This window comes from Pseudoliparis swirei, chromosome 3 (assembly GCF_029220125.1).
Source record: "Pseudoliparis swirei isolate HS2019 ecotype Mariana Trench chromosome 3, NWPU_hadal_v1, whole genome shotgun sequence".
NCBI classification, from domain to species: Eukaryota; Metazoa; Chordata; class Actinopteri; order Perciformes; family Liparidae; genus Pseudoliparis; species Pseudoliparis swirei.
In genome coordinates, this window is record NC_079390.1 from 229,104 (window position 1) to 239,103 (window position 10,000).

At 49.1% G+C, this 10,000-nt stretch overlaps 1 protein-coding gene across 1 annotated transcript in view; it reads right to left on the reverse strand.

Annotated features, from left to right (window-relative positions):
- Nucleotides 1-10,000, reverse strand: part of LOC130212186 (gamma-aminobutyric acid receptor subunit beta-2-like) — a 62,295-nt gene that overhangs the window by 22,751 nt on the left and 29,544 nt on the right. The window contains exons 4-5 of the mRNA XM_056443330.1: nucleotides 9,138-9,358; nucleotides 5,962-6,044 (exon numbers count right to left, since the gene is read on the reverse strand). Coding sequence (XP_056299305.1) covers nucleotides 5,962-6,044; nucleotides 9,138-9,358 — 304 coding nt within the window. The remainder of the gene's footprint in view (nucleotides 1-5,961; nucleotides 6,045-9,137; nucleotides 9,359-10,000) is intronic.

A 10,000-nucleotide genomic window follows, 5' to 3' on the forward strand; every position in this document is an offset into this window, starting at 1 on the left:
CTCCTGGTCGATGACCTCATGTTTCCTGGTCGATGACCTCGTGTCTCCTGGTCGCTCTCCTCGTGTCTCCTGGTCGATGACCTCATGTCTCCTGGTCGATGACCTCATGTTTCCTGGTCGCTCTCCTCATGTCTCCTGGTCGATGACCTCATGTCTCCTGGTCGCTCTCCTCATGTCTCCTGGTCGATGACCTCGTGTCTCCTGGTCGATGACCTCGTGCCTCCTGGTCGATGACCTCGTGTCTCCTGGTCGCTCTCCTCATGTCTCCTGGTCGCTCTCCTCGTGTCTCCTGGTCGATGACCTCGTGTCTCCTGGTCGCTCTCCTCATGTCTCCTGGTCGCTCTCCTCATGTCTCCTGGTCGATGACCTCATGTCTCCTGGTCGATGACCTCATGTTTCCTGGTCGATGACCTCGTGTCTCCTGGTCGATGACCTCATGTCTCCTGGTCGCTCTCCTCATGTCTCCTGGTCGATGACCTCATGTCTCCTGGTCGCTCTCCTCATGTCTCCTGGTCGATGACCTCGTGTCTCCTGGTCGATGACCTCATGTCTCCTGGTCGCTCTCCTCATGTCTCCTGGTCGATGACCTCGTGTCTCCTGGTCGCTCTCCTCATGTCTCCTGGTCGATGACCTCATGTCTCCTGGTCGCTCTCCTCATGTCTCCTGGTCGATGACCTCGTGTCTCCTGGTCGCTCTCCTCATGTCTCCTGGTCGATGACCTCGTGTCTCCTGGTCGCTCTCCTCATGTCTCCTGGTCGATGACCTCATGTCTCCTGGTCGATGACCTCGTGTCTCCTGGTCGATGACCTCGTGTCTCCTGGTCGCTCTCCTCATGTCTCCTGGTCGATGACCTCGTGTCTCCTGGTCGATGACCTCATGTCTCCTGGTCGATGACCTCGTGCCTCCTGGTCGATGACCTCGTGTCTCCTGGTCGCTCTCCTCATGTCTCCTGGTCGCTCTCCTCGTGTCTCCTGGTCGATGACCTCGTGCCTCCTGGTCGATGACCTCATGTCTCCTGGTCGCTCTCCTCATGTCTCCTGGTCGCTCTCCTCATGTCTCCTGGTCGATGACCTCATGTCTCCTGGTCGCTCTCCTCATGTCTCCTGGTCGCTCTCCTCATGTCTCCTGGTCGATGACCTCATGTTTCCTGGTCGCTCTCCTCATGTCTCCTGGTCGATGACCTCATGTCTCCTGGTCGCTCTCCTCATGTCTCCTGGTCGATGACCTCGTGTCTCCTGGTCGATGACCTCGTGCCTCCTGGTCGATGACCTCGTGTCTCCTGGTCGCTCTCCTCATGTCTCCTGGTCGCTCTCCTCGTGTCTCCTGGTCGATGACCTCGTGTCTCCTGGTCGCTCTCCTCATGTCTCCTGGTCGCTCTCCTCATGTCTCCTGGTCGATGACCTCATGTTTCCTGGTCGATGACCTCGTGTCTCCTGGTCGATGACCTCATGTCTCCTGGTCGCTCTCCTCATGTCTCCTGGTCGATGACCTCATGTCTCCTGGTCGCTCTCCTCATGTCTCCTGGTCGATGACCTCGTGTCTCCTGGTCGATGACCTCATGTCTCCTGGTCGCTCTCCTCATGTCTCCTGGTCGATGACCTCGTGTCTCCTGGTCGCTCTCCTCATGTCTCCTGGTCGATGACCTCATGTCTCCTGGTCGCTCTCCTCATGTCTCCTGGTCGATGACCTCGTGTCTCCTGGTCGCTCTCCTCATGTCTCCTGGTCGATGACCTCGTGTCTCCTGGTCGCTCTCCTCATGTCTCCTGGTCGATGACCTCATGTCTCCTGGTCGATGACCTCGTGTCTCCTGGTCGATGACCTCGTGTCTCCTGGTCGCTCTCCTCATGTCTCCTGGTCGATGACCTCGTGTCTCCTGGTCGATGACCTCATGTCTCCTGGTCGATGACCTCGTGCCTCCTGGTCGATGACCTCGTGTCTCCTGGTCGCTCTCCTCATGTCTCCTGGTCGCTCTCCTCGTGTCTCCTGGTCGATGACCTCGTGCCTCCTGGTCGATGACCTCATGTCTCCTGGTCGCTCTCCTCATGTCTCCTGGTCGCTCTCCTCATGTCTCCTGGTCGATGACCTCATGTCTCCTGGTCGCTCTCCTCATGTCTCCTGGTCGCTCTCCTCATGTCTCCTGGTTGATGACCTCATGTCTCTAGAGGGAGGAGTCCCACCAGGAGGCACAGGGACGCTCTGTCTCTCCCCTCCATGACGTATGTGATGCTCATCATCAGATCTCCTCACAGCTGGAGGTCAGTCTTCTCTTCTGATGTTCCTTCTTCAGTTTATTTGGACTATTTTTGTTATATTTGAACTGAAGACGGACATAATGTCTATTTTAATTAATCTTTCTTTTATCAATAAACTGTCTTCACAGGGTTCCTATTAATGTGCTGCGCTAATGCAGTTCTGTTCCCATCATGCATCAGGGTCATTAGCTGAGTGTATTCCTGTAACCTCACTCATGTATCAGCATCCATCACATTGTGTATCCATCACATTGTGTATCAGCATCCATCTCATTGTGTATCTGCATCCATCACATTGTGTATCCATCACATTGTGTATCAGCATCCATCTCATTGTGCATCCATCACATTGTGTATCTGCATCCATCTCATTGTGCATCCATCACATTGTGTATCTGCATCCATCACATTGTGTATCAGCATCCATCACATTGTGTATCCATCACATTGTGTATCAGCATCCATCTCATTGTGCGTCCATCACATTGTGTATCAGCATCCATCTCATTGTGCGTCTGCCTCCATCTCATTGGTCGATGGATGCTCCTCAGATCTCATGACCACATCCATCTCTTCATCTCTTCATCCTCGGAGCGTCACTGTTCCTCATCTTTATGCTTAATAAACGTGTCGTGCAATAAGAAAGTGAAGCAGCTGAAGTCACGTCCTCTGCTTCCTGCTGAGCGCCAGCTGCACGCCGTCCGGCTCACGCTCCACCGCCGAGTGTAAAACCCTCAACTCCCTCTGGATGAAACTACAACCAGATGCATTGAATGAAGCTCCAGCAGGATTATTTATCCCAGTAAATAAAGCTTGTTGTCCGTGATGATGATGAAAGGTGAGGGCAGCTTCTCCACCTCAGCAAAGGAAAGCTGAAGGAAAGTCATCCCTCCAGAGCAACGGGACATAAACAGATATTCTTTTCCTTGTTTTGCTTTGTTGAGCAGACATTTGGAATGAAGCCCTGAGCGTCCTGTGTGTTGTTGTCGTCTGTGAAACTGATAGAAACCTGTTGGTATCGGTCTGGGGATCCACTGGAGCCTGCACCCTCACACTGTGGGGTCACTGTGGGGTCATGGAGGCGCCCCCCCCCCCCCCCCGTGTGATGCCACGCTCGCACATCGTTGTCATTGGTAACTGGGCTGCAGCTTCGGGAAGCGTGAGCATCTCTTCTTCGTCACCTCAGGAACACGCAGCGCACGAGGCTGGAGGAGCTCATTGAGCTGCCAGCGTCATGTGATGGCAGCCGTTCAACATGGCCGCTAGCTAAGGGCTCCATCACACCGGGCGAGCGAGCGACTCTCAAAAACGCGCCGCTAGCAAAACTATTGATTCCTACAGTACGCCACCTTTTAAAGGCATTTTTCTTAAAGGTTAAAAGTTTAAATATTCTCAACTTTAAGCGCGAGGCGTGGAGGAGCAACGCTCATCGATGTGACACTCAGCCAAGGCAGCCAATAGGATGAACAGGAGGCTCAAGGCAGCCAATAGGATCAACAGGAGGCCCAAGGCAGCCAATAGGATGAACAGGAGGCCCAAGGCAGCCAATAGGATGAACAGGAGGCTCAAGGCAGCCAATAGGATCAACAGGAGGCCCAAGGCAGCCAATAGGATGAACAGGAGGCTCAAGGCAGCCAATAGGATCAACAGGAGGCCCAAGGCAGCCAATAGGATCAACAGGAGGCCCAAGGCAGCCAATAGGATGAACAGGAGGCCCAAGGCAGCCAATAGGATCAACAGGAGGCTCAAGGCAGCCAATAGGATCAACAGGAGGCTCAAGGCAGCCAATAGGATGAACAGGAGGCTCAAGGCAGCCAATAGGATCAGCAGGAGGCCCAAGGCAGCCAATAGGATGAACAGGAGGCTCAAGGCAGCCAATAGGATCAACAGGAGGCCCAAGGCAGCCAATCGGATCAACAGGAGGCTCAAGGCAGCCAATAGGATCAACAGGAGGCTCAAGGCAGCCAATAGGATGAACAGGAGGCCCAAGGCAGCCAATAGGATGAACAGGAGGCCCAAGGCAGCCAATAGGATCAACAGGAGGCCCAAGGCAGCCAATAGGATGAACAGGAGGCCCAAGGCAGCCAATAGGATGAACAGGAGGCTCAAGGCAGCCAATAGGATCAGCAGGAGGCCCAAGGCAGCCAATAGGATGAACAGGAGGCTCAAGGCAGCCAATAGGATCAACAGGAGGCCCAAGGCAGCCAATCGGATCAACAGGAGGCTCAAGGCAGCCAATAGGATCAACAGGAGGCTCAAGGCAGCCAATAGGATGAACAGGAGGCCCAAGGCAGCCAATCGGATCAACAGGAGGCTCAAGGCAGCCAATAGGATCAACAGGAGGCTCAAGGCAGCCAATAGGATGAACAGGAGGCCCAAGGCAGCCAATAGGATGAACAGGAGGCTCAAGGCAGCCAATAGGATCAGCAGGAGGCCCAAGGCAGCCAATAGGATGAACAGGAGGCTCAAGGCAGCCAATAGGATCAACAGGAGGCCCAAGGCAGCCAATCGGATCAACAGGAGGCTCAAGGCAGCCAATAGGATCAACAGGAGGCCCAAGGCAGCCAATAGGATGAACAGGAGGCCCAAGGCAGCCAATAGGATGAACAGGAGGCCCAAGGCAGCCAATAGGATCAACAGGAGGCCCAAGGCAGCCAATAGGATGAACAGGAGGCTCAAGGCAGCCAATAGGATCAACAGGAGGCTCAAGGCAGCCAATAGGATGAACAGGAGGCCCAAGGCAGCCAATAGGATCAACAGGAGGCCCAAGGCAGCCAATGGGATCAACAGGAGGCCCAAGGCAGTCAATAGGATCAACAGGAGGCCCAAGGCAGCCAATAGGATCAACAGGAGGCCCAAGGCAGCCAATAGGATCAACAGGAGGCTCAAGGCAGCCAATAGGATCAACAGGAGGCTCAAGGCAACCAATAGGATGAACAGGAGGCCCAAGGCAGCCAATAGGATGAACAGGAGGCCCAAGGCAGCCAATAGGATGAACAGGAGGTTCAAGGCAGCCAATAGGATGAACAGGAGGCCCAAGGCAGCCAATAGGATGAACAGGAGGTTCAAGGCAGCCAATAGGATGAACAGGAGGTTCAAGGCAGCCAATAGGATGAACAGGAGGCCCAAGGCAGCCAATAGGATGAACAGGAGGTTCAAGGCAGCCAATAGGATGAAGTAAGAGGCGGGCTTTCTTACTTTACCACTCCCCTCCTGTGTTCGTGTGGTATTCGCCGTACTCTTTCCTTCTTCTTTTTATATATCGTGAACCCAGAACTGACTCTTTTTGGGGTCTGCTCCTCCTCCCCCTCCTCCTCCTCCTCCTCCTCCCTCAACACAGCGAGGCGAGAGACGTCGGCCTGAATCCATTCAGTAAATGAAGTTTTATCGCCCCGGTTGCGCAAAGCAGGCGCTCCACAGGCCGTTTTGCCCGGCGTGTTTTTGCCAAGTCGTTTTAGTAGCGGCTGCACTTTTTACAAGTCGTGGCTGGTGTGATGCGCCCTGATGTGTCTCCTCTGTCGGCTGATGACACAGCATGTTGTTGTGGAGGAGCAAACTGGTGGCAGGTCCCTCAGGAATGAACTAATGCCTCTGCATGGGGAGGAGGATGCTGAACGTGTTGAACCGTCGCGCGGAGCGGGAAGAGCCGACCCACCGCAGCTCGATGGACACGCGACAAACACTCGGTCTGGAAGGAGGGATTACTCACAGCTCTCGATCTCCAGGGTGCAGTTCTGCTCGTCCAGTGGGTAGCGCCTCAGGTCCATCATGCACGCCGCGGTGGTCGTGATCCTGACAACACACAACGCCAGGGTAACGAGATGTAAGTGGTGGCTTTGAGGACATGTAGAGCGTGAGATATTACAGTCTAGAGATATTCATAGAACACAAGACCTCAAATCCTTAAACACCTCCACACATGAATGCTGGAGCCTTTTGAATAGTTCAAGACGTTCTAGCTGTAATGAGCTGTTACAGTTTTTTTCGATTGCTAAACGACAGTGGGCACAACTGGAGTCACATGTGCAAAACTCTAACCACAGTCTGCACTACCAACAGTCACCTGAGCTAAACAGTTCACATCACCTGCAAAACTCATTCCAAGCAACACAACTCTTAACACATGGCTCAAAACACGCTCAGTGCAGCCAAACACTCTGCACAGCCCTCACTGAGGTAACACACACTGTCACTCAGAACACACACACAGTAAAAACACTAGCATCAAACACCAATACAGAAAATACTAACTTTTCATCTTTACAGTTTGAACAATTTCAGTGACTTCAAACAAAGTAATATTTTCTTCATAGAAAAGAGTGACATTCGTTCACATGATTTCTAAATTTTTTAGAACATAACAATTCTTTAAGGTAAATGAAAATTAGCAGTTTGCTTCAATAGTCTGTAGTAATTTACGGAATTACAGTAATGAGAAAAAAAAGGTAGAAACTAAAAGTACATACTGTAATTCGAACAAATAATTGAGGTCTAATCCTGCCTCTCTCTAGCATCAGGCCACATGTTGTCATCAACATCACATCTAATGTTCTCTCTTGCCACCTGGGATGAACCTTCTGGAGGGCCTGATCCACCTGGCAGTCCTCTGGACTCGTGTCCTCACATCCGCACGCATGGCTTCCAAAAGAGACATTTGGTCATGTGGTGGTGACCAAACACTTGGTTCACGACATTACATGACATGGTCTATAAGTGTAGCCCTTATTTCATCTGGAATAACAGCTCTTTGTCTTCCTCCACGCATCCCGCTCTCCCTGCCACCCTTCTCCCTCCACGAACCCGTCTTCCTTGTTCTATTTCCAAAATGAGTCTTTCTGAGCTCTACCTATATATACTGTAATATATATATATATATATATATATATATATATGTGTGTGTGTGTGTTCACTAACAAGTCTAAAACAAGACACCTGCTTAGCCTTTCAGCTGAAATTGCAATCCGCAGTGTTTGAAAGGCACAAGGCTGAACTCTATTCCGTTTTGAATGTGTGGTTCACAGTTTTGACAGCAGTGTGTTCGCATTTGAACAAAGTGCTGTACATCCACAGTGTTGTGCAGGTTGTGGTTAAAGTCATGGGATAAGTGTTAGAGTTTCGAAAACTGTGTTCAAGCAATGAAAAACAAACTAGAGTTTGGTCTACATGAACTGCTGCTGTGCAGACTGTAGTTAGAGTTTTGCACATGTGACTCCAGTTGTGCCCACTGTCGTTTAGCAATCGAAAAAAACTGTAAAGAACGAGCGGTGTTACACGATGGGAAAAGAACAATAGACAACATGAATCAGCAGTTCAATGGTAAATACAGTGTGTGTGTTTGTGTGTGTGTCTCCACAAATAGGCAAATAACTATGTGTAACCCTCAACGGATGAGTGTGTGTGTGTGTGTGTGTGTGTGTGTGTGTGAGTGTGTGTGTGTGAATATTCATCAGCTGCTGAACATTATCTCTGTGTGGTTTCCTCCATTATCAGCATCTGTGGACTTGTAGCATCCAATTACATTTCCCCCCGAAATAAACCAGCACAAAGAGAAGATCCTCAGACAGCCACTGTGTGTGTGTGTGTGTGTGTGTGTGTCTCTGTGTGTGTGTCTGTGTGTGTGTGTGTGTGTGTGTGTCTGTGTGTGTGTCTGTGTGTGTATGTGTGTGTCTGTGTGTGTGTCTGTGTGTGTGTCTGTGTGTGTGTGTGTGTGTGTGTGTGTCTGTGTGTGTGTGTCTGTGTGTGTGTCTGTGTGTGTGTCTGTGTGTGTGTGTGTGTGTCTGTGTGTGTGTGTCTCTGTGTGTGTGTGTGTGTGTGTGTGTGTGTGTCTGTGTGTGTGTGTGTGTGTGTGTGTGTGTGTGTCTGTGTGTGTGTGTATGTGTGTGTGTGTCTGTGTGTCTGCAGTGCATTCTGGGGGATGCTGGTGTGGTTGTTATGCAACCGGAGAGAAGAAGTGCTGTCAGACCTCTAATGGAGGTCCGTGGCCTATATATTCATATATATATATATTTATACATATCTATATATAACTATTTATACATATATATGTATATATATATATAATTATTTGTATATATAATAATGAATTATTATATAATTATGATACTACTTATACTATATTATAATTGTAATATATATATGTATAAATATATATATATATATATATATTTATACATATCTATATATAACTATTTATACATATATATATATATAATTATTTGTATATATAATAATGAATTATTATATAATTATGATACTACTTATACTATATTATAATTGTAATATATATATGTATAAATATATATATATATATATTTATACATATCTATATATAACTATTTATACATATATATATATATGTAATTATTTGTATATATAATAATGAATTATTATATAATTATGATCCTACTTATACTATATTATAATTGTAATATATATATGTATAAATATATATATATATATATATTATAGCAGGAACAACGACATCACACTGTACACACATCCTGTGTGTCTTTTCTGTTGGTGATGTCCATGAATCAGTTTCCTCGTGAACAGCTCCCTGTGCTGTGAGTGTCTGTCCAGTCAATGAGGATTCAAGTAGTCACTGCATCCACATCAAGGTTCCTCCCAGGGGCCACATAACAGCTCACGTCAGTGGCTCCCCCCACGTCTCTCATGAGCTCATGACTGACGGACACCGGAGCGTCTTCTAGGTGGGAGGCGAGGTTTCCTTCTGGTTATTTCATTTCTATCACATAAGCATCTGGAACAATTGAATCCTAAACTTCAGAGTACAAGTCACGTCATAGGGGGGGGGGGCAGTATGTCCTCTTTGTGTTTCCCCCGTCCAGCACCGTGTCCTCGTCGTGCGGTCAGACTGAAGCTCACCTGAGGCTGTACAGCACGGAGCCGTCCGGGTGCAGCCGGATCATCCGGTTCTTCACCGTGACGCCGTGGACAAACGACTTCTTGTCGTTCAGGAAGTACGTGTCGGGCACCCAGAGCTGGTCGGCCACCCGGTTATCCAAGGTCAGGTTCAGGGGGATCTCGGAGTAGGACAGACGCTTGTCCCGCCAGGCCTGCTGGAAGTACATCGTCAGTGTGTAGTCCTGGAGGGAAGGAGACGGATGGGAGAGAAGAGAGAGAAGAAGACACGGTTACTCCGAGGAGAGACCGCCCCACGCCGCTGTTCTACACTCAGATTAGAGCCGACGGGCTTCAATATTACATGAAGTTCACTTCAAAGAGGACGGAAACAAGAAAACCCTCAGCCGACGACACCGGGGACATCCTCCTCTTCGTCAAAACACAGACGGTGAGGACGAGTCAGAGAGGGGGATGGAGAGAGAGAGACGATGGAGGTAGAGAGAGGTCGGGTCCGTTGACACGGGACTATGATGCGGCTCGTTTAGCGTTTATTTGTTTGTGTGGACAAACCGTTCAACACGCGTCGTCACGCAGCTCGCTCAGCGGGACGGGAGGATAGTCAGACAGTAGGGGTGTGTGTGTGTGTGTGTGGGGGGGGGGGTGGAAGGGTCAAACACACTCCAGTATGGGGGACTTAAAATGACTTAAGTATAAATAAATACATTTATTTAAGCATTTATTTATAGATTTATTTAAACATTTATTTATTTAAGCATTTATTTATTTATAGATTTATTTAAACATTTATTTATACATTTATTTAAGCATTTATTTATTTATATTTAATTCATTTTAAGTCCTCCATACTCCAGGAGTCAGCTTGG